Consider the following 27,617-nt stretch of genomic DNA (forward strand, 5'->3'; position numbering starts at 1 on the left):
TACAGCAAATCCCCATTTTGAATGAACCAAGGGTGGCACAAAAGCTAAATAAGACATTTCTTTTGTTGTAGGTTTATTTGCTATGAGGACAGAGAGTGGTTTGAGAAGGCTTTAACCCGTGTGGTCGACGAGCACATTGACTCCAGTCTTGTCGCAGACCTTCATTCTGAACCATATTTTGTGGACTTCCTACGAGAGGCTCCTGAGCCCACAGGAGAAGAAGATGATGATGCCTGTTTTGATGCCCCCAAAATTTATGAACTGGTAACTTGGTATTAATACTATTGATAGATGTAGGAAGCTGTCAGCATCATCTGAGTTAACTATTGTTCCTCCAGGTGCCAAGTCTTAATTTCTTACAAGAAAAGCTGTTGATGTACCAGACCCAGCACAATGAGGTTGTGAGAGGCGCTAACCTAGATCTGGTTTTCTTCACTGATGCCATGACTCATCTTGTTAAGGTCAGTCTAGAAGCTAACCTGAATAATACATATCCTGTTGTGCAGGCTGTAGATAATTCAGTTTTATTTGAGATGTTCCTTCCTTTAGATCTCACGCATCATTCGAACTGACAATGGAAATGCCCTGCTTGTGGGAGTGGGAGGATCAGGCAAACAGAGTCTGACTCGCCTTGCTGCATACATCGCTGGATACGGCATCTTCCAGATCACACTGACAAAGTGAGCTTAGATAAAAAAGCCACTGACATAAAAACTCACACCGTCACTGCATGCAAACTTAATGATGTACTGGAGTCTTGTTTCTTACATTTACATTTTGTTTTCTCAGAACTTACAACATAAGTAATTTCCTGGAAGACCTGAAACTGTTGTATAAAACGGCTGGGGCTGACGGCAAAGGCATCACCTTTCTCTTTACTGACAATGAAATCAAAGATGAAGCCTTTCTGGAGTACCTCAACAATGTTCTTTCTTCTGGAGAGGTACCTTTGATGTATTTGACTCGTAAATCCATGGTCACACAAAACAACCAACTGCCCCTGCCTTTAGAAATTTTAGTTTAGTCTCATTAATTCTCATTTCAACAATATATAATTGCTATTTTACAGAAACAAAGATTAGAGACAGAATGAAGATGGAAATGGCTTTTACTGATTCTGATGACTTGATTGTGTTTTTTTTTTTTTTTTTTTTAAGTATATTTTTTGGGCTTTTATTGCCTTTAATTGATAGTGCAGTCGAGAGAGACAGGAAACGGGGAGGCAGAGAGTGGGGGAATGACACGCAGGAAAGGGCCGTCCGACGTGAGGACTGAGCCTCAACATGGGGCGGCAGCTCTACCCAGTGAGCTAAACGCCGCCCCGAGTCCGACTTGATTGTGTTTTAACTGTGTCCAGGTCTCCAATCTGTTTGCCAAGGATGAGATCACAGAGATCACTCAGAACCTCATCCCTGTGATGAAGAAGGAGTTTCCTCGTATCCCACCGACTTTTGACAACCTCTATGACTACTTCATCTCCCGATCCAAAAAGAACCTGCATGTAGTTCTTTGCTTCTCACCAGTAGGTCATAACTTTTGCATATTCATCACCCAAAAGCAATAGCCCAAAGACAGGGTACTCAGATTCTTTGTTTCCTTGTGTATTTCTCTACATTTCCATATTCATTTAAAGTTATTTAAACTGCTGCATTGCACTTACTAAGCTACCTCTGTTTATATTCTAATTTCATCTACACTTCTCTGCTCTTCTCAACAGGTTGGACCAAAGTTCCGCTCCAGATCCCTGAAGTTCCCAGGGTTGACCTCTGGCTGTACAATGGACTGGTTCACCCCTTGGCCCAATGAGGCTCTCGTGGCTGTATCCAACAACTTCTTGTCAGAGTTTCCCATGGTTTGCTCTGCTGCTGTGAAGTCTGCTGTGGTCACGACCATGGGAACATACCACGACAAAGTATCTGAAGCCTGTGACAGCTACTTTGAGCGGTACAACAACACACATGTAACCTGTAGTTCACATGACTACACATTTAGTTATTTAATTTCAAAATATTTGTAACACAAGCTTAAAGTTGTTTGCTGTGTTATCTTTCAGGTTTCGAAGGAGAATCCATGTCACCCCTAAATCTTACCTCTCTTTTATAAATGGTTACAAAACACTGTATGCTGAGAAGCACGACTATATCAACACACTTGCAGAACGCATGAGTGTTGGTAAGACAAATTTAACTGCAAGGCTATGATGCGGTACTTTGTAAGGTGTACTCTGAGAGAAGATTTTCAAGTTGTCACTGATCCCCAGGGTTGGCCAAACTGATGGAGGCGGCTGAGTCTGTGGCTGAACTATCCAAATATCTTGAGGTCAAGGAAAAAGAACTGGCTGTAGCATCAATTAAAGCTGACAAGGTAAATAATAATGCAGACCCCAATCCTCCATCCAGTTTTTCCATACTGTACAGTGCAGCACAGAACAAAATTTAAACAGGTTTTTACACATTAAAGTACAGGTGAGTAGAACCATGTCAAAAATCTGTGAAAAAAATTTAATATTTTATTTCATTGAAGTCAAAGCCATCTATTATGGACACTTTGTATCACAGCAGCTCCCAGTTCTGGTAATGAATGGATAGTTAGGTGTAACTTGCCTCAGACTGTTACCTCAGAATTGGGACATGAAGACTGTAAAAGGTAGTGGCAGTCATGACAGATGTTGGTCATGAATTTCAAAAAGACTAGATAAAAGCTCAATCGCGCTTGTATATTTATTTGATACTGTTCATCTGGTAATACATTTCTTTTTGCATTCACACAGGTGGTGGCAGAGGTGACGGTCAGTGCGGAAGCTGCTACTATTGTAAAGAATGAAGTCCAGGTTGTGAAGGATAAAGCCCAAAAACTTGTGGAAGGAATTGGAAAAGAAAAAGCTATTGCGGAGGAGAAACTGGAAGCTGCCAAGCCAGCTTTAGAGGCAGCTTTAGCTGCTCTTAACGTGAGAATTGTTTTTTGTTTGTTTGTTTTTAATATTTGGTTATTTAACCATGTAGATTATATTTCATGGTACATACTTAACATTCATACAGACCATCAAGCCTGCTGACATTGCCACTCTGAGAAAATTGTCCAAACCTCCACATCTGATCATGAGGATTATGGACTGCTGCCTGCTTTTATTCCAAAGGAAGTTAGACTCTGTCTCTATGGATCAAGAGCTGCGCTGTCTAATTCCATCATGGGGAGAAGCACTGAAGGTAACAAATCCTTTTTTTTATGACGTTTCAGGTTTTACATTTCTGCTCCACTTGTTTAAAACCTAATACTGTACAAGGAGCTTTTGTAAACTCACAAAAAGAGATACACATCTATATCTATTAGTATGCATATTCTGAAGAGCAATAATTATAACATAATCAACATTGTCTAAGTACTCTATAGTTACTCTTTGACTCTTTTCTACAATTTTCTCTCTCTACACTTTAGCTCATGAGTGCCCCAGGTTTTATGACTTTGCTCCAGCAGTTCCCAAAGGACAAAATTAACGAGGAAACAGTAGAACTGCTGCAGCCCTACTTTGACATGCCTGATTACACAATGGAAAATGCCAAGAAAGTTTGTGGTAACGTTGCTGGTCTGCTAGAATGGACCCGTGCTATGGCCATATTCTTTGGCATTAACAAGGAAGTATTGCCACTCAAGGTAAAATCAGTCTTATTCATAACAGCTTAAAGTTTTGGCAAAGTAGATCAGACATAGTTGACTATAGTAATTTAGTTATGAGTAGTTCAAACATTTCTGCTTTAAGCCTTTTTCACATGGTATATATTTCTGTCATGATTCTTGTCTTTGTCCTGTTTTTGTTGGCCACTCTGTCTCCTGTCATACCCCTGTCACCCACCAGAGGTCCTCAGACTTCTCCTCCTCTTCCTCGCTCATTTCCACTTATCATTTTTTCACCACTTAGCTGCAGTGTGTCTCTCTTTGTGTCTTCATGTTCTGGATATTCATTCTTGTTACCAACCTGAGGTCTGTTAAACTGCCCTCCTGCCCCTAAGCCTGTCTGGCCTTCCACATTTAGTCTGTTAAAATAACTTACTGTAACTGCACCAGCCTACTCGTGTCTGTCTTGTGTCCTCTTTGCCTGTGTTCTTATCATCAGCTATGACCTTTATAGTTTATAGTCCCTTGTATTAACTTTATTAAAATAATAATGATCAAAGAATTCTTCTTGTTTACCCTCTGCTGTGGTTTATTATGAACTTGTGATTCTAGGCTAACCTAATCGTTCAGGAAGGACGACTGAGAGTGGCTAATAATGAGCTAAGCAAAGCTGAGGCTACGCTGGCAGAGAAGCAAGCAGAGTTTGACAAAGTAAAAGCCAAATGTGATGCAGCTATGAAAGAGAAACAGGTGTGGTGGCGCTCAAAAATGTTTTGCATTTCCTTTTTTAAATGTAAATTAATATTGTGGCTCACTTAAAATGTAATGATTTCAGGACTTGTTAGATGATGCTGAGATGTGCAGGAATAAAATGCAGGCTGCGTCTGCGCTTATTGATGGACTCAGTGGAGAGAAAATTCGTTGGATAGAGCAAAGCAAAGAATTCAAATCACAGATCAACAGGTGTTTTTATTGTAATTAACCACATTATTTCCAGTTCTGAGTTTTGTTCTAATATTTTCAATGTATTGATCATGAAATCTATATATTTTTTGTTTCTTTTTGGCAGACTTGTGGGTGATGTGCTCCAGCTGACTGGCTTCTTGTCTTACTGTGGACCATTCAACCAGAGTTATCGTGACCTGTTGTTGAAGGAGATCTGGGAGGCAGAGCTCAGGGCCCATCAAATCCCTTTTACAGAAAACCAAAACCTCATTTCTGCCCTGGTGGACCCTCCCACTGTAAGTGCAATATAAACTTACTTTTGATTGAAGTTATTCATGTGATGCAGACAGTGCACTCCTCTTTTTGTTGTAGATAAGTGAGTGGAACCTTCAGGGACTCCCAGGAGATGACTTGTCCGTACAGAACGGCATCATTGTCACAAAAGCAACAAGATATCCTCTCCTCATCGATCCCCAGACTCAGGGAAAGACATGGATTAAGGAAAAAGAAAAGGCCAACCAACTCCAAGTACACAGTGGAATTCAGCAGAGTTGTGCCACTTTCACTTAAATGGGATGTTTTGGTAGCACGTGTATGGAAATAATCTAATCTCTTTCTCCAGGTAACATCAATTAACCACAAGTTCTTTCGCACCCATCTGGAAGACTGTCTTTCCTTGGGACGTCCTTTGCTTATTGAAGATGTGAGTGAGGAGCTTGACCCTGCTCTTGACAATGTCCTTGAGAAAAACTTCATAAAGTCAGGGACCAGTTTTAAGGTAAGCAGCTGTAATATCAACAATATAACAGTACGATACACCTGTGTCCTCTCTTTAATTGTTGGATTTGACTTGTGTAGGTAAAAGTGGGAGACAAAGAGGCAAATGTGATGGATGGCTTCCAGCTCTACATAACAACCAAACTGCCTAATCCAGCATACACACCAGAAATCAGTGCCAAGACATCCATCATTGATTTCACTGTGAACATGAAGGGCCTCGAGAACCAGCTCCTTGGTCGTGTCATCCTAAAAGAAAAATATGTCAGTGACTGTTTTTTTCATGTTGGACACACATTTATTTGTTTTTATTTTTTCCTTTCAGTATTTGTGAAAAATGTTTTGCCAGGATAAATTGTCTAAAAGTGAAATTTTACCACGTATTCTTAAATGGATCGTAATTTTTTGTTGTTTGCATCTCCAGGCTTCATTAGGCATCACATGAATTTATGCTATGTTTATTACCTGATTTTAACAGGAACTAGAAGCAGAAAGATTGAAGCTGATTGAAGATGTAACTGCCAATAAGAGGAAGATGCAAGAGTTGGAAGACAACTTGCTGTACAAACTCAGCAGCACAAAAGGTAAAACAGTTACTGGTAAACATCAGTGACATATAGTAATGTATTTACACATTTGTCAAAATAATAACACGTTTCTGTTTGTATGATCTGAGGTTCCTTGGTTGATGATGACTCCATGATTGGCATCTTGAGTGTAACTAAGCAAACTGCTGCTGAAGTTAGTGCAAAGCTCAGCATTGCAGCAGACGCAGAGCTGAAGATCAACATGGCTCAAGCAGAATATCGTCCTGTTGCATCTCGAGGCAGCATCCTCTACTTCCTCATCACAGAGATGAGCATGGTCAACATTATGTACCAGACTTCCCTGGCTCAGTTCCTCAAAATCTTCGACCTGTCACTGGCAAGGTCTGGTTTTATTTAAACATGGGGTTTTAACAGCTTTTGGGTTTTCACAGCTTTTGTACTATGGACTTACCGGTACATATTCCACACTATACTTCGAAATTTGAATCTCACCAAACCATGGCTTAGTTTCCCTTTGCTTAGCAACTAGCTAATATGTACTGATAATGAAATAATTTATTTTTATATAATTTATTATTTTATTGTTTCTGTTAGTTGTCCGTTTATAATTGTCACTTTCATATATTTTTTTGCAGGTCTGAGAAGTCCTCTAAAACTCAAAAGCGAATAGCAAACATTATTGAATATCTGACCTTTGAGGTGTTCAGATACACAGTAAGAGGCCTTTATGAAAACCACAAGTTCATCTTCACACTCTTGCTGGCCCTCAAGATTGACTTGCAGGGTAACAAAATAGAGCACAATAAATTTCAGATTCTTATAAAAGGTAAGATAGCCATCTTTTCTTAGAAAGGTTTAATCGTCTTGTTTTTTATTTGGTCTCCCTAAACATGATCATTTCATTGAATAAACAAACAGGTGGCGCAGCTCTTGACTTGAAGACCTGTCCGACCAAGCCATTCAGTTGGATCTTGGATATGGTGTGGCTGAACTTAGTGGAACTAAGCAAATTGGGACAGTTCACTAACGTCATAAATCAGGTGAGTATAAGCTCTATGAATTACACATTGGATCCTCCCAGAAAGTGTCTTTACAAAGTGTTTCTGTTGACACATTTGGAAGGTGTCTCACAACGGGAAACAATGGAAAGCATGGGTCAATCTCGATGCCCCAGAGGAAGGTGTCATTCCAGATGGATACAACGCCCTTGATGTCTTCAGTAAACTTTTGTTAATAAGGTTGGATTCTGGTGCTGCTCATGTTCCATGTTTGCTCAAATACACAATATGATATTACAGTTATCTTACAAGCTTTTAAATCGACAGGTCTTGGTGCCCGGATCGTACCTTGTCTCAGGCAAGAAAGTACGTGGCAGATTCCATGGGTGACAGGTTTGCTGAGCCAGTCATCCTGAACCTTCACAGCACATGGGAGGAGAGTGACCCTCGCACCCCTTTAATCTGCTTCCTGTCCATGGGCTCAGATCCTACAGAACAAATCGAAGCACTCGCTAAGAAACTCCAACTGGGTGAGCTTTACAGTCCTCTTAACCTTGAATTAGCTTCTCATTTTAAACCTGAGGAATTATTGTGTCGTATGTCATGAGTTTAACACATTGCTGTGTCCTATAGAGTGCAGAGCTATATCCATGGGGCAGGGGCAAGAGGTTCATGCAAGGAAGCTTGTTCAGACATCGATGACACAGGTTCTTATTTTTAGTTTATGACGTGCATTGTATGTTTGTGTTTACAAAGTGATGTCTGAGTTTTCACCTGATCTGTGTTCTCTGCACTTGGATGCATGTAGGGCGGCTGGGTCCTGCTGCAGAATTGTCACTTGGGCTTGGAGTTTATGGATGAGCTGCTGGAAACTATCACAGTCACAGAAAGCATGCATGATTCTTTCAGAGTGTGGGTCACCACGGAGCCACACGACCGATTCTCCATCACTCTCCTACAGGTGACACTTTACAAAACCTTTATGTACAGGAAGGTGTCAAGAAGTTATTGCTTTATTTTTTGTAATGTATCAAACCTCTACAAATACTGTATTACTTTTATAAACAAGTACATGAACAAGCTTAAAGCAAATGTTCCTCACCTCTTTTCCTCTAGTCCTCTATCAAGTTTACCAATGATCCACCCCAAGGAGTGCGCGCCGGCCTGAAACGAACATTTGCAGGAATTTCACAGAACCAGCTGGAAGTCAGCAACCTGCCCATGTGGAAGCCTTTGCTGTACAGTGTAGCTTTTCTCCACACTGCTGTGCAGGTACTGGTCATTTACAAATCACTGATGACGTAGAAGGGCCTATGTTTCAATTGATTATAACTTGTATTGGTTGCACACATGATAATTTGCTTCGACACTTCTTTTAGGAACGACGCAAATTTGGCCCACTGGGTTGGAACATACCTTATGAGTTCAACTCTGCTGATTTCACTGCCAGTGTGGAATTTGTTGAGAGACACTTGGATGATTGCGGTCCCAAGAAGGTGAAAATTCAACTGACTAGCTTTAAGGCTTTTTTTATGATCTTAGCTTATCTCGTCTTACTGTATTTTTCTCCCTTACAGGACGTTTCCTGGGTAACTGTGCGGTACATGCTAGCTGAGGTTCAATATGGAGGAAGGGTTACAGATGACTACGACAAACGCCTGCTCAAGTGCTTTGCTCGTGTAATAACTCACTTCTGTGTTTATTCGGTTATTATATCTCCCTGATCAATCATTTAGGTAATGTATTACAATGCATTTGTGTTTTTAATTGCAGGTGTGGTTCAGTAAAAAGATGTTCGACCCAGCATTTTGCTTCTACACGGATTACAAAATTCCAGTGTGCAAGACAGTAGTCGAGTACATGGAATACATTGAAAGCTTGCCAACTGTAGATTCACCTCAAGCTTTGGGGCTGCATCCGAATGCTGATATCACGTAATGAGACATCCTGAAACTATTAATGATCATATTGAGCTTATAATGTTTCATGTTGACACTGCATTTTTACTTTCTGTTAAATGTTGACCAGGTATCAGACAAACACATCTGCTGAAGTGCTCGACACAATCACAAATATTCAACCCAAGGAAAGTGCTGGGGGATCAGGAGAGACCAGAGAGTCCATTGTTTACAGCATGGCAGAAGACATGTTGGACAAACTGCCTCCTAATTATGTGCCACATGAGGTCAGCTTGTGCAACCATTGGTCTTTTTGTTACTGATTCTTGCACTGAGTGAATTCTAAACATTTTTATGGGTATAGGTCAGAGAAAGGCTGTTGAAGATGGGCGCCCTGAAGCCAATGAACATCTTCCTACGTCAGGAGGTTGACAGGATGCAAAGGATCATCGGCGTGGTGCGCACCAGCCTGACTGACTTGAAGCTGGCCATTGATGGCACCATCATAATGAGCGAGGTCAGATTACAGACTCATCTCACTGTCGGACTTTGCTTTCTGAAATTCAAACTTCAGTTCATATTTACTTTAAATGTATACGTTTCTAATTCCTGGAGTATGATGATTTAATTTTTAAACTGCGTCAAATATGATATTTTTGAAGTGCTAAAGAGAAACTGTTTTATCTATACATGACTTATAGAACCTGCGCGATGCCCTGGACAATATTTTCGATGCCCGTGTGCCAAATCTGTGGAGAAAAATCTCTTGGGAGTCATCGACACTGGGCTTCTGGTTCACTGAGCTGGTAGAGAGAAACAAACAGTTCTACGGCTGGGTGTTTGGTGGAAGACCCAAAACCTTTTGGATGACCGGCTTCTTCAACCCACAAGGTGAGAAACAGATAACTGACCCTGAGCTGCCTTTCTCCAATAAATACAACATTTATACGAGTTGTAAATACAGATTCTCCCTGATTTAGTGAAACATGCCAACCAGTTATTGGTTGTAAGGTGAACTCAAATTAAGGAGTCCAACAAATGCTACTATCAGCTGAAGTGGATTTGTATTCAGATGAATTTATGCTTGTAATGTCCTGACCTGGGGCCGTTCACAGGTTTCCTCACAGCTATGAGACAAGAAGTAACAAGGGCAAACAAAGGCTGGGCCCTGGACACAGTCACCCTGCACAATAAAGTACTGAAGCAGGGGAGGGAAGAGATCACAGCTTCGCCTTCAGTGAGTCAAAGAGCACGAGAACACTAACAACACGCCAACAGCAAAGCATAAACTCATGCTCAGCCTTCACTAACATTTATGAACCTGGCTGGACATTTACTTTTAAGTGACTGATGTGAAACAAATGAACATGTCACTGATTGTGTTTATCTCAACAGGAGGGAGTTTATGTTTATGGTCTGTTCCTGGATGGCGCTGGCTGGGACAGGAAGAACACTTGCCTTACCGAGTCTTCACCTAAAGTGCTCTTCATACCTTTGCCCGTCATCCACATGTTTGCCGTCAACTCCACTGCACCAGTGGATCCTAAACTGTATGTATGTCCCGTCTACAAGAAACCAAGGCGCACAGACCTGAATTACATCACAGCAGTGGTGTTGCCCAGTGGCAGTGAATCACCAGACCACTGGATCCTGCGTGGGGTCGCTCTGCTCTGTGACATTGCATAGAAGATGACTGCATGTCTCCAATTGATGTATAATATTGATCAAAAAGAAATAAATTAATTTCTGTTTTTAAAGGCTGTCAAGAGCAGGTATACTTATTTTAAGTATTGATTATCATCATGAACTATAGATTTGTGGATATATTGTTTCATTTTCATTCTTCTTATTCTCTATTGCATTAATGTGAACGCTGCTGTAGCACAATAATTTCTCAGCCTTGGATGCGTAAGGTATCTATCTATCTATCTATCTATCTATCTATCTATCTATCTATCTATCTATCTATCTATCTATCTATCTATCTATCTATCTAGCAAGGATTATATAGCCATGATAAACCCATTCGGACAAACTTTACAAAACTAAGTTTACATAAAACGTGATTAGCAAATACTTAACTGATAGAGTGAAAGTGATTCTGTTAAAATCACCTGAGGATGATATGCTTATTTTGCAGATCTTTTTTTTTTTTCTTTGATCGGCTTAATTGCGTCTGCGTCAATGACGTCACTTTCTTACTGGAACTGTAGTCCGTTCATATTTTTCTACTCTTGAAAAGGGGCCAGAACCCATGACCTAAGTAAGGCCTGCCCTGCATGTTGTGTTTTAGTCCACTGCTCTGTTTGTCATGTAAAAACGAGAGATGCGGTGCTGGTTATCCAGCTATGCCAAAGGAGCTGATAGCGGTTTGGCGGCTACCAGCCTCGAGACCGTGGATGTATTAGATCCATGCTCGAGACTGGCGATGTTGGTGCCTTCTTTGCAATTTCCGGTTCAAATGTGGCGCCTCTCGGGTAAGTGGCTAAATCCTCCCGCTCGAATATTTCGCCACTTGATATTCAAGAGTGTTGAAATATAATTTAACATAACGTATTTCTCCAACTGTTGTTGTACAGCAACCCATTCATCTCTATGTCTGCACTGAAAACGGTGGCACTGACTCAGCGACTGTAGTGCTGGGCTGTCAGGGACATCTACTGTGACATGTTCAACTTCCCTGTGAGTGGAAGAAGGTAAGACTCTCCTATTTGAATTTGTTGCTCTTTATGAAATGATGATGATGCTCAGACCTTTGTTTTGTGTACAGGATCACAGTAGAGATGAAACCAGTAAAGCCAACCATCACTCCACTTGGGCCCACCACTCTCATCCCAGCATCAAGAGCAACAGGTAACTTTTACTGGGGAAAGAAAGGCCAACATAAGAGTTTAAGGGCTGTTGGAGGTTCTGTATAGTGGAAGTCACTACACCATATAGCCACAGAAAAAGGCGGAAGAAGTCTGTAACTTCTGTAAACTATCAACTGATGACAGGGGAATTTTAAAAGCTGGGAGAAAAATTGGATGTGCGTAGGTGAAAGCACTGATAGCATAATAATTATCAATAAAATAAGTTTTTTAGCAAACAACATGGCCAAATTTAAAAGCATACAGCATTAATTTTTGGAAAGCTGTTTTTCCAAATATACAATGGGGAGGAGGAAGACACATGCCAGATGATAATCTTTTGTAAAAACAAACCTAATGTTGTCTGTGTAGCTTCCCTTTAGTTGCATCCAGGACTGCATGGTTTCTGAAAAGCAGCATTAGACCAATATTAGTTATGCACTTACTAGTGAGTAAAGTTTCTAATATTATATGTTACAGAGAGATTAATTTAGTCGATGCAATTAAAGCATTAAGGCACTAACGTGTGCTACTATGCACATCATGTGTAGGGGTGGTGTCTGAGTGATGTGCATTTTCACAAAGTAAACACCAGGCCAAAGACAAGCTACTGGCGCCAGCCATCACACCCCGCCCCCCCAACCCCCTGAGTGATCTGCAATTATGTCAAAAGGGGAAAATGGTGTCCCTTTGAAAAGTGTTCTTAATCAAACCCAATTAATTCCGCTCTTTTCCCTTATTATTTCCACCGTGGACCACATCCCACTAGTCAGCCTGTTAACTAGAGCCTCGGCCCCAGCGAAGGTCATGCTTGACCAAGCAAAATAACATAATAATGTGTGTAATTAATTACTAGTTCTGGGTGCGTCTCTTGCAATTTCTGGATGCTGCTACATTGAGTCTTTCTGACAAAGGTGTGGTGAGAGAGGGTATTCACTAAATATAGCATGGTCAAGACTCTTTTCATCTACATCCTTTTCTGCTGATCTATTATGCCTAACTGCTCAAGCATGTAACTGTAGTGAATATTTATCAACTGTTCCCTGCAAAACTAAAGCATAGCAATTAGTAGCAGGGCAGACAGAAAAAAAACAATTTTAAACTTTACTATATTAAGATGATTACGTCCTGTCAAGGCAACTTCATAGTGCAGAGTTACTAAGTTTCCTACTATACTATTCTGTAAGACTCAAACTCTCACAGAAACATCAGTATTATTCTCACAGACAGGTCTGAAACATTTAATGTGTACAAGATAGACAGTAACTGAAATGCATTTACACTATATTACAAACATGCCTGTCAGGATTTGAGCAGCAACAGTCCATCTAACATGCCAAAACTGGAGCAGTTTTTAGTTTTGTCCTATTAAATAATATATTCTAAAAAGACGCAACTCAATATCAGTTTACAATTAATGCAGTGATGTCTCTTCAAGCAGTTGGCTTTGGTATTCTGGAAGCTGTAAACTGAAGCATTATCTTACTACGACGAAATAAAAAAAAGCAACCCTTGTAGGTAGTTAAATGTAGTTAATTGATTTCAAGTTTTTCCCCTTTAGATAATCTGAGCATACCACTGGGCTCGGAAACTACTACTAAAACTGATGTTTTGGTGTTTTAATTTTCTACACCAACATCCAAAGCTTTTTATTTATTTATTTATTTTTAAACTGTAGATCGTACAATAGATTAGCATAAAGGTATTTGATGGACACGTCTTTTAAAATAACTGCCCCATGTTTCAGATATTTGTGCATATTAAGTTCCTAAGTTTAGGTTGTCTTAGTATGTCACTATTCAATCCTCCAACCCCCCCAAAAAAACTGGAGCAGTTAAGCCACACAGGCTACTGGAGGGCAATTAGAGCTTGAGCCCTTGTGGCCTCTGCAGCCTAGCAGGCGGGGCCTCCTGACACCCCTGGTTGGGCCTGATGGAGTGGAGCTTCATCTGCCTAACGGCCTGGCAAAGCTCCACAGGCCTGGACGAACACAACAGGCCTCCATCAGACCAGCTTGCTCTGTCACAGCTTACATGGCCTATTGTACGCCGGTGCTCATTAACGGCACTAAGTCATGTTGGTGTCTCACTAATGGATGTGTGGAAAGAAAAACAAAATCCACAGTCAAAGTGCCTCTACAGTAGTGCTACTGTAACTTTATTCTGTGTTTTGCACATGGAAAATGAATGTCACAATTTAAAAACTTGAAAGAACTAAAAATTAGTGTATAATTATATTGAAAACTGATGAAAAAAAATTATAAACATCCACATATATTTAGAAATGTTTCTTCTAGTAAAAAGACATGTTCCTTTTCATTTCTTTGGCCTTTTAGTCCACTGTTAACAGGGATTTATAACAAAATAACAACAAAACCTGTACATTTGAGAGTGTGGATGCTGCTGTCTCCAAAGGCCAAGATATAGAGATAAGTGGTGATCATTTTAAGTGATTGCGTTGATCAGTCCTCGTTACACTTCATTATGGGATTCACGGTGGACTTTGAGTGGATTTCTCAAAGCATTTCCTCAGTACTTTTTGATTGGTACTGATATTAGTAAGTAAATTGAGTGATTTAGGTATTCATAAATCTAATTTAATGTCACATTTTGTAGAGTAGAGGAAAACAAAGGTAAGGTGCTTTGCAAGTTTCCTGTCTCCTTGAATCCATGAAACAATAAGTTTAATTCCTCATTCAAGAGCAGAAGAAGTAACACAGAAGAAAGCTTGATTTGGAAGTCTCACTTTGTTAGCAAAACACCCTTATATATCCATTGAATAGCACACACACCAAATGCACATGCAGTGTAAAAAGACACTCCCAGGTTCACCACGACTTAATGTCTGAGTAACGTCAGCGAAACGTCATTTCCTTTGATTTATCGTCCTACAATTGCATCAAACTGTGCTATTTCAAGAGGTATGAGAGGCTGCCAGCACTCATTAACTTTTTCAGTCTAAATCCACTTGGCTTGAGTGAACAATTTGTCAACAATGCAATGGGAAACATCCTTTGCCATTAAGACTGAAGATAAGGACGGTGCATCATGGTGATAAAAAATAACACTGATAGGTAGTGCTGTAGCTGTAAATTAGGAAAAATACAACTGGACAAGTTTGAGAGGAGTTAATCAGGTCTTGAAAAGGGGTTTTCAGGGGCATCTGAGGGCATTCTGTCTATGGCTGACAATCCGAGGTTAATCGCTTTAAAAGCAGTAATTAGGTGTTAAGAGGTGAGTTTGTCTGTTTAAATTAGCTTCCAAGCCAGATTACACTCTGTGACTTCTGATAACCTCCCCCACCAGGACTCCATGTACTCCAAAAGGCCATTTTAATGATTTAAATAAAATAAAAACAAAAAATGCTCATATTGCCTTTAAACTCAAATCAAAGTTAAATTTAGGTGGGAAAATTTGTTTTAAAAATATATATATATTTTTGCACATTTTATAGCAACTGAAAATACAGTACACAAATTTACATACCACCCAGGGTGAGAGACCAAATATACTAAAAATGTCTAATTCTACAGGACAAGGTACCCACAATGACCCTTAAAGCGCAGTGCAGTGGTCATTACGGTAAACCTCATTATGTCTTTAAGGGAACAGAGAGAGCTTATCCAGGTACACAGTTCGGGAAAGTTTTTTTTTTTTTTAATAAAATATATTTTGGTCAGCCCACCACTCGATTAAGACAGAAAACTTGCATAAATTTGTTGACATTTGCAACCAGGTAATCACTCAAAAAGTAAAAACAATGCTACTACTGACCAACCACATGGCTCTACAAAGCCTCTCATAGACTAGACCACATTTCAGTTTGCCTGACATTTGCCAGAAATATACAAAATTGTAACATTGACATGTATTTTTACTGTCAAAACATTCATGTTGAAGATTTCCTCTCACTCAAAAAAGAGTATATTCCCAGACAGACAATTTGAACTGATCCAAACTAAATGACCCCAGAGATTGGATCATTTATCCTTGGGCCTTAAACATACTTGATTCAAAATTAATTGAATTTAAGATGGGGAAAAAAAATCACAAGTAGTTCGTTGTGAAAATTGCTTGTCAGCATCAGTGAAAAAACAACAGACTTAGACCTCCTTTGGTGTCATGTATCCTTTGCATTGGTACATGAAACAAACAGTGGAAAAGCAGTTTGTAAACATTCACGGGAGCGGCTCAAAAATCCGTTCACAGCACCTCACCAGATCACATGTGCTGCCAGGTTTTATCCATCGACTGAATGTGCTCTTTGGCCTTCATCCTGAGTGCTGCAATGCTGGAACTCCTGTCGTCCTCCATTGGGTATTTATCGTTGAAGCTGGGAGGGCACTGGTAGGGAGGTGGGCCCATGGGCTGCATACCTTGGACCATGGCAGGCGGGGTGTTGAGGAAGCTGTGGCTTGGATACGCAGGTTGCAGGCCCTGCGGTGAGCCCATGAACCCGGGGATTGTATGCATAGACGTTGCACTGGAGATGGGCGAGGTCAGCCAGGGATCTAGGGGCATCGGGTTACCCACTGGACTGGCGTTGAGAGGCATTGGGGGACGACTGAAGGAGAGCATTGGGGAATCATGGAGCTTCATGGTGCTGGTGTCCAATTTTTCTTGACGTCTCCACTTGGCCCTTCGGTTCTGGAACCACACCTGGAAAGAGAGAAATGAGGCGATGAGAAACAATGGCAAGACTCACACAAGTGTTGGGCTGTCCGCCACTGTTGCAGACGTTGGAAAGAATTGGAAGAATGTTTAGCCTTTATGCGTCCCACAAATAACTCTCGTATCTGCTGATGTGTAGTGATAATAGATTTGAAGCATTTAATTTATGATTTGTCTTTGCAGAAAAGGATAGAATGAAATAGATAAAGAAAGTATTTTTTTCTTTGTTGGACATTAAGATGTCAGCATGTCTTTACCTGAACTCGAACCTCAGGTAGGTTGACCTTCATTGCCAACTCCTCACGGCTGTAGACATCTGGATAGTGGGACTTCTCAAAAGCTCGCTCTAGCTCATGCAGCTGATACGTGGTGAAGGTGGTGCGATTCCTTCTGTGTTTCTTTTTAGTGTGCTCTTCCTCTTTCATGGGATCTGGAGACCCTTCAGCATCATCCATGTCCTTCTGCAGGTCACTCATTTCTCCATCGCACTTGTCACCAGAGAAAAGGTCTGATTCTTAAATGAAGGAGAAATTACATATTGTAAGTTTTAATGTTAATTAAGAGGTCTTCCATTAAATGACTAAAACTTGCATCATTACCATCTGTAATTTCACAATTTCAAAATTAATGTAGCATTCTGGTGTGGAACTGGTGTCAAACCAGTAAGGAGCCCTTGAATTCGCCATCTTGACTAAATCTTATTTGGTTGACTGACTAAAGCCAAGAATTGGAGGACGAAGGGAACAGCTGAGGCAGCAGTTCAGCATCTTAGAGAAGTCTTAACACCACAGACAAACCACTCAGCCAAAGATTACATCAATTTACTGTCGGGGCACAAAGCCGTTTTGGCTCCCCCATAACAACTTGATTTGATTTATTCATACTATGTAATTAAAAGTTTTGATGACTCGAGTTTATCAGCAAACAACTTATCTGCCCACAATACTTTCCGTCCTGTCACCGTTTTTTTTTTTTAGCTAGAAGCTTAGTAAACTCTCATGACACTAAAACCATTAAAAAGTCCTCAATATTTTAATTATGAGCGATAATACTTCACTGAAATCCTTTTGTTTCTTTGTTATCAAATGAATTGCAGCTGAATTATTCCTGATCTAATGTACATTATTTTATCCAGTTTCAAGGCGAAAACATTTTTACTCGTGTTATTGATCATTTCATCTTAACATATACCCTGATAGTCAAAAAGTGAAATCCTCTCCTCATGAGAAAACAGCTTAATGACTGCTGACCCTCTATTACTGCTGAGGGTCTGTGAACCACAGGGGTTTGGGGGAGACAAATGACATCACATCTTTCACTGAATTCTTCCCTTGCAATAATCCCATAGTAACAGATGCTACCAGTTAAAGCTCCAAGCGCCCGCCTCCTCTAATCTAACAAGGGACTTAGTTGGCTTCTGCACAGGCCGAGAGCATTTTCCAAGAAATTGATGCAGAGCAAGTGAGCCAGGTGTGTGATGCCTCAAAGCTCGTTAATCGTACCAAATCACTTAAGGCGGTATGGTTAGCAGATCATTGGTTTTGAATGAGGATGCCAAGCAGCAAAGGCTTTTGTGTTATTTGTTTTGATCTTAAAAATATGATTGTTCCAGAGTCCAGTTCACACCATGAATATGCTGCTGAATGAGTGGAATCGTGTTTTCTTTTTAAGTTTTCCATATTTCTGCGTACCTGCTCAAACCGTGAACCTTGTAGCAAAAACAGCATGCAGCATGATGAATTTCAGATTGCACATAATCTTGATTGTTGTGACAGTGAAAGTTTTGAGATTTGTCAGAAATCACTTTTCAAGTCACTTCATGGTCTTGGCATGTATGGCATATAGTGAGAGTTAGTTTTCTTTAGTATGTCCAGGGAGTAAACACCCTCAATCTGCAGTTATCAGTCATGTCTTTGAAAATGGAGAAATTGTCATTTTATTTACCAAAAGTGTAGTAAGAGAAAGAAAGAAATCTTTCCTGGGGTCTGTCTGTTGTGAACACTGTACATTGGCAGTGATTGTACTGTTAACATGGTGTATGTTGCAGCTTTGATTATTAAGTTTTGATATTTTCAGTTATTAAGCATGTCAGGACAGGTGTTTCTCATAGCTGTGGCTATATTCACTCAGTTGAAGAATTGATGCATCTATTGTTCGCTGAATATCTGTTGTTTCTGTAGTTTGAAGTTGTGGATTGTAAGTGTCCATTGTTCTACGGCACTGTTCTGTTTGTTGCTCTTTGCAAGGTCTGTTTAATTGTAATTTTACCAAAAGTGCTTCATCAGTTCATAAGTTATTTCAGAGAATATACCTTTGTTGTTTTGGATAACTTAAACCAACATCAGCTGAATAAGTTCCTAATATCTGACAGATTTAATAGGATATTTAGGTTATAAGTAGTTGTAAAATAAAAGCCATTGAAACTTCGATATACCCTCCAATATCCCTTATAATGCCCAAATATAACACATTTACAGTAAGAAGTATTGGCTGGCAAAAGGCTAATTTCACCAACTTTTGAACTTATTTTTTTCCAACAGACTCCCCAAAGTCCATACTTGCGTCAGCCAGTTTTGTGGTTAAGCAAAACTCTCATCTGAGTTATTATACATTATAGGGCATTTTATAAATGTCAACTTCCCAGAGTTACCAGATACAACACATGAGCTCGGCTGAATGGACCTTTCTCACAATAAACAAATCAAGAAGAGCACAGGTGTAACTAATTACATTAAACTTGACTCACATCCAGGCGTCTCATTAAGTAACAATATCTGGGCCCTGGCACTAAAGCACATGAATAGGGTCTAACTGATTTTCATATTAGTAGCTACACATGTGTCAAACAAAAAGAGAAAAGGCATAAAATGATGGACACAGAGCATACTTCCATTTGACATGGTACCACTAAATTATGTAGTTACTATTTGTGTTTTCATGTAGATAAAAACAACATCAGAACAGGCAGACAAAGAATCTAACTTAATCAATCTTCTTTTTGCTGCTGTTTATTTCTGCTGTCTTGTATTGTGAATGTCATGTTTTAATCTCTAAAGGTCGGCACAAAAATATACAGTGTCAGTCAAAAGTTTGCACGTAAAACTTTTGAATTGCACTTGAATATAGTGCTACAGTAGGTTTCTCGTTTTCTACTTGACTTGTTCGGATAAGGTACAAGTTATATTTACATACTTAATATTAATTTCAAACAACCAAATAAGTCATTATGACTGCTAAAACACTGAATGTTTTTATGAAAGCGCAATGGTCCAGTACGTTGTGTAAACAGTGTGGGAGTATTGTTTACGGCACTTTGACAAACTGAGGACATCTCCAGTTCCACTTGTTGCATTGTTAGAGACACAAAGCCCTGAACTCATTATCATCCAGAGCAAAAGTTTCTGAGAGTTTTTGAGAAGTTCTGTTTTAAAAAGACTCACCTTGGTAGGAGTGTTCGGAGCCGTCGCCCAGTTCTGGCAAGTGTCCATAGGGGTCTGAAGGGACCTGCTTTTCAGAGTGCTGTGGGTTTTCTTCATTGGCTTTCTGGCTGTCGTCATCTCCTACTGAATGGAGTAAAGGGTCCTGGTCTTTAGTGAACCCCAGTATGACATCAATACTGTGGACCCTGCCTCCACTGCTTGAACCGGCGCCTTTTGCCATGTCATAGTTGTCCAGGCAACTATCGTCCACAATTCCCAGGGTATCCATTGGCAAATGCATCCGATCTTTTAGGGATACGTTCTCTCTTCCTTGTCAGAAAAACAAAAAAAGCAATTTGCTACCAAGTGAAAAAGAAGGTGAAGCAGCTGTTGCACAGAGCTGTTCTGCTTCACATGCAATGGAGCAGATTTATGTGAAGTGTGAAGACTGTATCCTTCAAGTATAACTTCAGTGAGGGTTGATGTATTGTTTCCTCAATAGCAGAGCAAGCTCACATTTTCATCTGAAAGAGGAAAATAGACAAATCAACATAAATTCTGCAGAGATGCAATTACATTCAAAAGTAGTTTATCAGTAATCTTATTTGTTTTGCATGTGAGAGTTGTTGCGGAAGTTAAAACTAATAATTTGTAACCAAGTTGACCTGTTTCAAGATAAATTACTTTAAATAGTCCATGTGAATATCTTTCAGAAGGAAACGCTAAGTTAGCATTATTTCTATTACGATTGATAATCACAGTCAAACGTTTTGTTGGCAACATACAGGAGTAACAGGTCAGAAGCAGCTATCAGATACATTTAAGAAAAAATATATAAGTAAGAAAGAGGAATTCTAAAGGAAATCCGTAGGGTCCATGAGTACTGTATGTGTCGTTAATAGTGCTATGAAAAAATAATCAAATAATCTTTCAAAACCATTTCCTATCAGTTGTTACTTAAAGATTTTGAACTTTAGTATATTCTATGTGAAGATTTACTTAAGTATTAAGTTCATTATGGAAACTTGCTTATCAACAAAAATGTAAAAAACGTATTTAACAGAATGCACAAGTAGTACAAGTACATAAATGAATCTTACCTTCCCTCAGGCTCCTACCACAGATTATGCTGCGCACATGTTGTCTCTGTAGTCCATAAGTAGACGAATGACACTAACAACATCTACTGAAGGCACTTGTTACTCGCCGTTAAGTCCTTGAAATCCCCTGCACACAAGTGAGCAAAGGACCGACTGTCCTGCGCAGCAAGCACATGTAATGTTGTTCTCTCCTGACAAAACTCTCCTTAACCACACAAGACACCAAAGCTTTTAGGGGAATGGTAGTAAAACCAAAGGGTTTAAGAGGTTTATTAATTGGAATCCTTCCCCTTTAAGAATGACTGACAGTTGTTTTCTGGTCAAGTAATTGCTCCAAATGTGTCCTGAATTCAGACCACAGAGGGAGGCCATTGCTAATGAAGCCTCGACAAAACTTTCTTTCAAAAAATCTATTGTCTGAAAGATAATGGCTTGTACTTTTCGCTAATCCCTTCATTATAGACAATGTAAGGGAGAAAAGACACAGAGATGGACTTTTAATTTGAATGGGTACACACTGTAAAGACTTGTATTCATAAAGTAGTTTAATTCAAGTAGGCACCTAATTCTTTATGAGCACTGCTGCTTTTGGAATGGCAGACTTTGATAATAAAATAAAAACAAAGAAGTTAATCACTTATGGTTTAAAGACGATTTGATTACATTACATTGTTCAGAGGGGAAAAAATAATAAGAAACGTTATTATAGGTTCCTGTTTAGGGAATTTTGTCTCATTATAATGGGTTTCTATGCACTGTACAGAGCTTATAAGATCCACTGTACAGTAAAAATACACATTTCATGCTGCATTTTTCATATTTATACCCAGAAGAACAACAAAAACAACATAAACAAGAAATGAGTTGAGGTCTAGACAAGCAAAGTAGTAAGTGACAACCTTTTACTTAACCTAATTAATTCAAACATGAGCAATTAGTGGACACAACTAAAACTGATCCTGATCCTTATCCTCCCTTTAAAATGTGTCAGTTGCATCTGTGACTCAAAATTATGTTGTTTATAGGTATCAAATGAATAAACAGATAATTAATATTGCCTCTTAGACCTGTAAACTTTAATCCTGCCCCTGATACTGTAGTTCAGAGTGGAATCTGGGTCGGGGGTGGGGGCATCCTGCAGCCTGCAGGTTTCACCAAGGCCAGTTCACCAAAGCTGTGGCAGCTACAGTAAGTGTTGCAGAGATCAATCCCATCCTTAATGAGCCTAAAGACTTCACTAGAGATTTCCTCTGACCTCACTGCTCCGATCTGAAGATATATTTAGGAGCTCTTTACGTGCCAAACCCACAATGCAACATGGAAAAGTGGCACAGAAAGTGATTTTTTCTGACCCGAGATAGGAAATTGTCTTCAGAAGAAATATTTTCCAATTTAGTTAAGGCTCAAGCATTAGCTGAGGCACAATAACAACATACAGTTATTACAGTGTTGCATTTCTTTTTATATCTTCTGCCATCATCTATTTCACCAGGATTTTTTTTTTACAAGATGGAAAATTCTGGTCTAAACTACCAGTATTGATATGTAGCGTGTTCCTGTCACATTGTTATTTTATTTATTTCACTTTTCACCAGCGGTCAGTGAGAGTTTTGCACAGTGCAAGCAGTCACCAGTGTAGTGGATGGTAAAAGCTTACAACTTCTGTCCATGGATGCACCGTCTTCAACTGAGGCTGGTTGAAAGTTGTCTCACTGGCACATGTCTAAGCAGCTGAGGAAGTTTAAACCAACAAGTTTAAAGCCATATGGCAACACACAATTGTGTTGCCAATGCTTTCTCTGAGTAGAATGGCTCAGGTTTAAGTCTCTTTGGCTGTGCACCTTTTCTTAGTTGTCAAGGTTGTTTTCCAGGAAAAGCGAGACTGCAAAGCCTATTACTTTTACCTGCAAGCAGCAAGCTTTGCCACTAGAGACATGAAATGAAGACTTCGGTGGCGGGGGGAGAGGTTACTGAGGGAGAGGTTACTTCTAGAGGCTGTTGTGCAAAGATATTGTACAAAAAAGTTTTTTTTTCTTTTTTCTTATAGATTTATTTATTTTTTATGCCATGTTAATGACTTTTTAGAATGACGGTTTCCGGTTCTCATTTGTTATCTCTCATGTCCAATACAGTATGTTGCACCATGATTTCAAAATATCACTTCCAGAAAGGCAACACATTGAAAAGAGCAGTAATTGCCTTAGTGAGCTGATACTATTAGACATCCAATGGACTTAGTGGATGGTGATTAGTCTCATTAATTAGTCGTGGACGTGAGAAGATTCATTGTGAGTGGTTCAGTAGTGTATTGAGTTGTGCAGAGACATGCACTTTAAAATAGAAAGGTTTGATGTATCACTCATTTCAGACTCCAGCTGGGAATTTAAATTATCGTGCACCAGCTTGTACAATGTTTGCAGGGGCCTGGATACGACACTTAATTTTAAATTCACCCTGTAAAGATTTGTCATTAGCTATATCTACACTCACCAGCCACTTTATTAGGTATTAGGAACTGTACCATCCTCTCATGGCTCCTTCCAGCAGAATAACGTGCCATGTCGCAAAGCCCAAATGATCTCAACCTGGGTGATTGAGCATGACAATAAGTTCTGTGGACTCAAACGGCCTCTACAGTCACCAGATCTCAGTCCAGTAGAGCTTTGACCTTTGGGATGTGGTGGAACAGAAGATTTGCATCGTTGATGTGCAGGCAACAAATCTGCAGCAACTCTGTTTTCAGCAATTTGTTGAATCTCTACACCACTTAGAATTAAAGCAGTTCTGAAGGCAAATGGGTGTGACCCGGTTCTAGCAATGTGTGTCTGATGAAGTGACAGATGAGTGTATTTGACAGGTCAAATGTTGGATTCGTGTATTTGGGAATGCTGTGTTACAAACAAAAGAACAAATTGAACAAATTCTTAGATCTACTCAAATATTTGTGAGATCACTTTATTGTTTGGTGCGCTTCGTCAGTGGCAAATATTAATATGAGACTTTGCTACCTGCTTCTACAGTAATACCACTCAGGTCGTAGACAAGGGAAATTGATAATCATTTTATCACATTAATATATTAAAGCTGTCCCTCTTTGCTTGTTTCCCCATTATCCTAATTGAGTACAAATTGGTTAAGAGGGTACAGCGTAGCTATCAAGCTCCTTAGTTTTATCAGATGACAATTTAAGCCCCTGAGATCCTATTAGGAAGAAAGCGGCTAATGTTTAAAGGCGCTGCGTCAGCTTACAGGGGGAAAGGGGGATGGTGAGCAGCAGGGGGATGACACAGAGATGATGGAAAGGGAGGGTAAAACGCTGAGAGACTGGTCATGTGATCAACTCAAGCCGAAACGTGAAAGAAAAGCTCGTCCTGTCACTCCTACTGTATATCGTCCCAGGTGTGTTAGCTGAATATGGATATTGTCAACGTCAAGCTGAACATTTATTAACAACATGCTTTACAGTTTATTTTTAAATCGACCAGTAGAGGTGGAAAGAGGAAAGAGAGGTGTTTATTTATTTCATTCCTTCTAAGTAACACAGGGGTCAGCAGGTATAAAGAGTCAACATAATGTTGAATAAATAAATAATAAACAGTATGTCCTATAATGTGCTCTATAGGTACTATCATTTCAAAATGTGCGATATTGTGGTAAATCATATCCAGAGATAACATGATGTAGGTGAAGTACATATTTGTGGACTATAGAGTTACTGTTACCTACTATTGCATAATTTAACTTGGTAATCAGTCATTGGGTCAGAGAAAAAAAAACATTTGGAGCATTCAGGTAGTTTATCTTTTAATCTTTTGTTTGACACAGTAGTGCAAGGAGTTAACCCTCCCTCCATTCATCCAGATTAGGGCCCTCCTCGTACTATGGTTAATGCTTTCCACTTAAAATACAATTTAACGTTAGACACATAGCTAATGTCAAAAAAGAATTAATCTAACAGATTTAAAATTAATATATCCAAATAATTCCACAATGAATGAAGAAAATAAATTCTAAAACAATACTAGGTAAAACACTAGACCAGTTAATTTAGAGAAGCAATTTAAGATTTAAATAGCATCACTTTACAGCTGTAATACGCTAGAAAGCATGGATTAAATGGCTGGATTGAAATAATTAGCTGTCGTCAACAAATGAGAGGTGATGCACTGCATATCTGAAGTTTGAGTTTACCTTACATCCTTGTCGCACTCAATCCTGCAGAAAAATACACACACAGTTTGTGTAGCCAGTAGCTGAAACTGTAAAAACAACTGTGCAGCATAGTCGCACAAAATTATTCAAATAATAACTACAACATTAATGTACTGAAAAATCTTTCAAGGCTATTAATACACATTTCAGAGACTCTCAAATATCTGTCTACCTCTACAACAAGCCCTAAGCCCAAACTTATGTGTCCAAGCATAAGGGCCGTGTATTAAAAGTTCAAAGGGTAGCTAAAGAAGCAGGTGGCTTTGAGTAAAGCTTTCCTTAAAGATCAGTGTCTTACCAACAGCAGCATTACCACATTACAGTAATGTTGTTAGCAAGGGAAAACAATTTACACTGGGAATGCCTGATCGCAGTCAGTGAGATCATTCTATGAAACATTATCTTATTAATCTAATCAGCCACTCCCAGTGCGCTGGTTTGTTCAGGCTGTGTGAGCTGTGGACCATTTCTCATCCATGTATGATCATGTCTGTGTTGGTTGTGGTATAAATAAACTCTCTTAGTCTGATGCAGCTAACAATTTTCTACATGCTTGCATTTCATTCTCATTTGTATACACAAAGATATGAGTTTTGTTTTTTGTGATTTAGCACAGGTTGGCCTGGTGGGGGCACTGTGGTTGTGGAGCAATGTAAAGCACCAGAGGAAAGGCCTAAAACCTCCTCTCTGAACAGTCTGACAGTTTAAACATCACTGAGCTGGATACGATTAAATATCTTTATCATGCCCATTAAGCCAGTGGCAGTGCTACAAAAAGCGATTAAATATCTTTATCATGCTACAAAAAGCCAGTGGCAGTGCTACAAAATTTGTTCAAAATTTTGAACAAGGAGGAAGTGTCTGGTCCCTGTGACCCGAATGAGCGGAAGAAGATGGATGGATGGATGGATGGATGGATGGATGGATGGATGGATGGATGGATGGATGGATGGATGGATGGATGGATGGATGGAGTTGTAAAATAACAAAAATTGTCTTATTTTTGAAAAGCAAAACAAATAAAAATGCTTGGTGATGACTATAAAAGCATGGAAAGTCAGGTCAGACCAGTGTTTCTTATATTTCTGCTATCTTATTATCAATTATTTTTTGTTTCAAATACATAAGTAAAAGGCGTCTTTGCACATCTGTTTTTACATGTGCGTCGGACTAAGATCAGTTGATCCGGACTTATTTGTGAAAAGAGGAATCTGTGCCTGCAATCCTGGGTGTTTGCCTGAAGAAGGTCATTAGACCAAAAAGTTGCTCTAATTATTGTGCAAGTTACGCAGTGTGTGGGATTCCTCTTTTCACAAATGTATATGATAGAAATCCTCAAGTCCATGTATTTAAAAGAATTTGCCGTTTTATCAAAAAAAAACTTTATACAAACTGATGAATATCCACCACATTACTTATTTTTCAGTAATATTTGTGCACGTCAGAAATAGATTTTAGTGGATACTTTTTACGCAAAATGGAGCCACAAATACATCTGTGTGCATTGAAAAATACTTGAATGGAGTGAGTTGTTTACGTATAAATTACAGACTACATCCTGTTTGCGTTTATCCATTTTGAGACTGATCTGACTCCATACCTTAACCAGGGCATCTTATTACCTAATTCACCCACTTAATCGCTTCTTCTTTGACAGCTTTACCTGTCTGGTCAGGGAATCACGACCGTACGTCATTTATGTTACTAGCACACCGGTAATATTAAGTGTACCCGCGGTAATGTCGTCATCAGTGTCCATGTTGGTGTAAGATTTGGCCCATGTCTATTTAAGCGAGGGTCTGTTCAGGCTCTGACCCTGTTTTAATAAGATTACCTGCACCAAGAGCTGCACAGATCGGCAGTTACTTGATGCCTTGGCCAGGGCTGCACTCCCTCACCTTATTACCTCCTACTGCTGTGCTATCTTTTCACCAAGGCAATCCCAGTGTTTACCGAGATTTAGTTTTATGCCTCGAGTCGTCAAATAGGTCAGCCAGAATGGAGATCTCGTCGCTTTTAATGAAACTGTAGCTGGGTCACAGACCTAGATAAAACAAAATGAGGACTTGTGTTTAACATAAACCATCTGTAGTTTTTGCATTCATTGTATTGTTTTTTACTATTACTCAAATGTATTGCCGGATGTGGAATATACCTTAAGACGATAATTTAAGGAATGAAATATGAACCTGTTGACCCTTTGAATGTCTCCTGCCACTTGAATTTCCAGTAGTAAAATGACACGTCTCGTGCAGACCGCCACACTTTCAGCTCTAATGAGACTTCATTACAGTTTGCCTTTTTACTTAAGTGAAGATAACTAACACATTAGCATTACTTGAGACTGTAAGGTGATTAAATAATTATTGTTTTAAAGCGCACTGGCTAAGAGACATGTTTAATGGTGGCTTCTTGAAACCATGCCCTGACGAGTTATTACACACGGAGCCTAAGCTGCTTCTCTGGCTAATTTGAGCCCCGAGAAAATAAACCCCCACCTAAAGCCACCTTATAAGCCTGCCTCGCATCCGTTGATGTCACAACTGCATCACATGTAGCGTAGCCAGGCAGGCAGGCAAGCAAGTTTAG

The 27,617-nt window shown here is 39.5% G+C and overlaps 2 protein-coding genes across 3 annotated transcripts in view; one reads left to right on the top strand and one right to left on the bottom strand.

Annotated features, from left to right (window-relative positions):
* LOC146970348 (dynein axonemal heavy chain 8-like) overlaps window positions 1-10,535 on the top strand; it is a 28,853-nt gene extending 18,318 nt beyond the window's left edge. Inside the window, exons 60-93 of the mRNA XM_085804557.1 lie at window positions 72-264; window positions 339-461; window positions 550-680; window positions 790-943; window positions 1,358-1,522; window positions 1,718-1,944; window positions 2,054-2,172; window positions 2,261-2,364; window positions 2,771-2,947; window positions 3,039-3,206; window positions 3,436-3,651; window positions 4,225-4,362; window positions 4,448-4,575; window positions 4,682-4,853; window positions 4,930-5,085; window positions 5,180-5,335; window positions 5,416-5,598; window positions 5,813-5,918; window positions 6,011-6,263; window positions 6,518-6,708; window positions 6,801-6,922; window positions 7,005-7,120; window positions 7,208-7,410; window positions 7,514-7,587; window positions 7,689-7,841; window positions 7,997-8,152; window positions 8,260-8,376; window positions 8,458-8,559; window positions 8,654-8,814; window positions 8,909-9,065; window positions 9,143-9,295; window positions 9,480-9,669; window positions 9,894-10,015; window positions 10,174-10,535. Of these exons, the coding sequence (XP_085660683.1) occupies window positions 72-264; window positions 339-461; window positions 550-680; window positions 790-943; window positions 1,358-1,522; window positions 1,718-1,944; window positions 2,054-2,172; window positions 2,261-2,364; window positions 2,771-2,947; window positions 3,039-3,206; window positions 3,436-3,651; window positions 4,225-4,362; window positions 4,448-4,575; window positions 4,682-4,853; window positions 4,930-5,085; window positions 5,180-5,335; window positions 5,416-5,598; window positions 5,813-5,918; window positions 6,011-6,263; window positions 6,518-6,708; window positions 6,801-6,922; window positions 7,005-7,120; window positions 7,208-7,410; window positions 7,514-7,587; window positions 7,689-7,841; window positions 7,997-8,152; window positions 8,260-8,376; window positions 8,458-8,559; window positions 8,654-8,814; window positions 8,909-9,065; window positions 9,143-9,295; window positions 9,480-9,669; window positions 9,894-10,015; window positions 10,174-10,464 (5,377 nt within the window). The 3' untranslated portion in view covers window positions 10,465-10,535. The remainder of the gene's footprint in view (window positions 1-71; window positions 265-338; window positions 462-549; window positions 681-789; window positions 944-1,357; window positions 1,523-1,717; window positions 1,945-2,053; window positions 2,173-2,260; window positions 2,365-2,770; window positions 2,948-3,038; window positions 3,207-3,435; window positions 3,652-4,224; window positions 4,363-4,447; window positions 4,576-4,681; window positions 4,854-4,929; window positions 5,086-5,179; window positions 5,336-5,415; window positions 5,599-5,812; window positions 5,919-6,010; window positions 6,264-6,517; window positions 6,709-6,800; window positions 6,923-7,004; window positions 7,121-7,207; window positions 7,411-7,513; window positions 7,588-7,688; window positions 7,842-7,996; window positions 8,153-8,259; window positions 8,377-8,457; window positions 8,560-8,653; window positions 8,815-8,908; window positions 9,066-9,142; window positions 9,296-9,479; window positions 9,670-9,893; window positions 10,016-10,173) is intronic.
* A 4,719-nt stretch (window positions 10,536-15,254) lies between these two features.
* On the bottom strand, window positions 15,255-21,430 carry LOC146970349 (retinal homeobox protein Rx2-like). Of its 2 annotated transcripts, none has more exons than XM_085804727.1 (4): window positions 20,817-21,430; window positions 19,738-20,240; window positions 16,555-16,805; window positions 15,255-16,285 (listed from the first exon to the last, which is right to left on the bottom strand). In XM_085804727.1, the coding sequence occupies exons 2-4, from the start codon at window positions 20,015-20,017 to the stop codon at window positions 15,848-15,850; spliced, it is 969 nt and encodes a 322-aa protein (XP_085660853.1). In that variant the 5' UTR covers window positions 20,018-20,240; window positions 20,817-21,430; the 3' UTR covers window positions 15,255-15,847. The 2 variants fall into 2 exon arrangements, with proteins under 2 accessions (XP_085660853.1, XP_085660852.1); XM_085804726.1 differs by having other exon boundaries at window positions 15,256-16,285; window positions 16,555-16,811.
* Window positions 21,431-27,617: the final 6,187 nt, after the last annotated feature.

The sequence above is a fragment of the Trachurus japonicus genome, chromosome 17, assembly GCF_045865225.1.
Source record: "Trachurus japonicus isolate A0001 chromosome 17, Traja_1.0".
Lineage (NCBI taxonomy): Eukaryota > Metazoa > Chordata > Actinopteri > Carangiformes > Carangidae > Trachurus > Trachurus japonicus.

What these genes read in the sequence shown, in the direction of transcription:
- LOC146970349 (XM_085804726.1), bottom strand. Translation starts at nt 20,017, where the DNA reads ATGCATTTGCCAATGGATACCCTGGGAATTGTGGACGATAGTTGCCTG. An exon ending in CTCCGAACACTCCTACCAAG is followed by an intron (nt 16,812 to 19,737) that starts GTGAGTCTTTTT and finishes CCTTCATTTAAG; the next exon opens with AATCAGACCTTTTCTCTGGT. An exon ending in TACCTGAGGTTCGAGTTCAG is followed by an intron (nt 16,286 to 16,554) that starts GTAAAGACATGC and finishes CTCTCTTTCCAG; the next exon opens with GTGTGGTTCCAGAACCGAAG.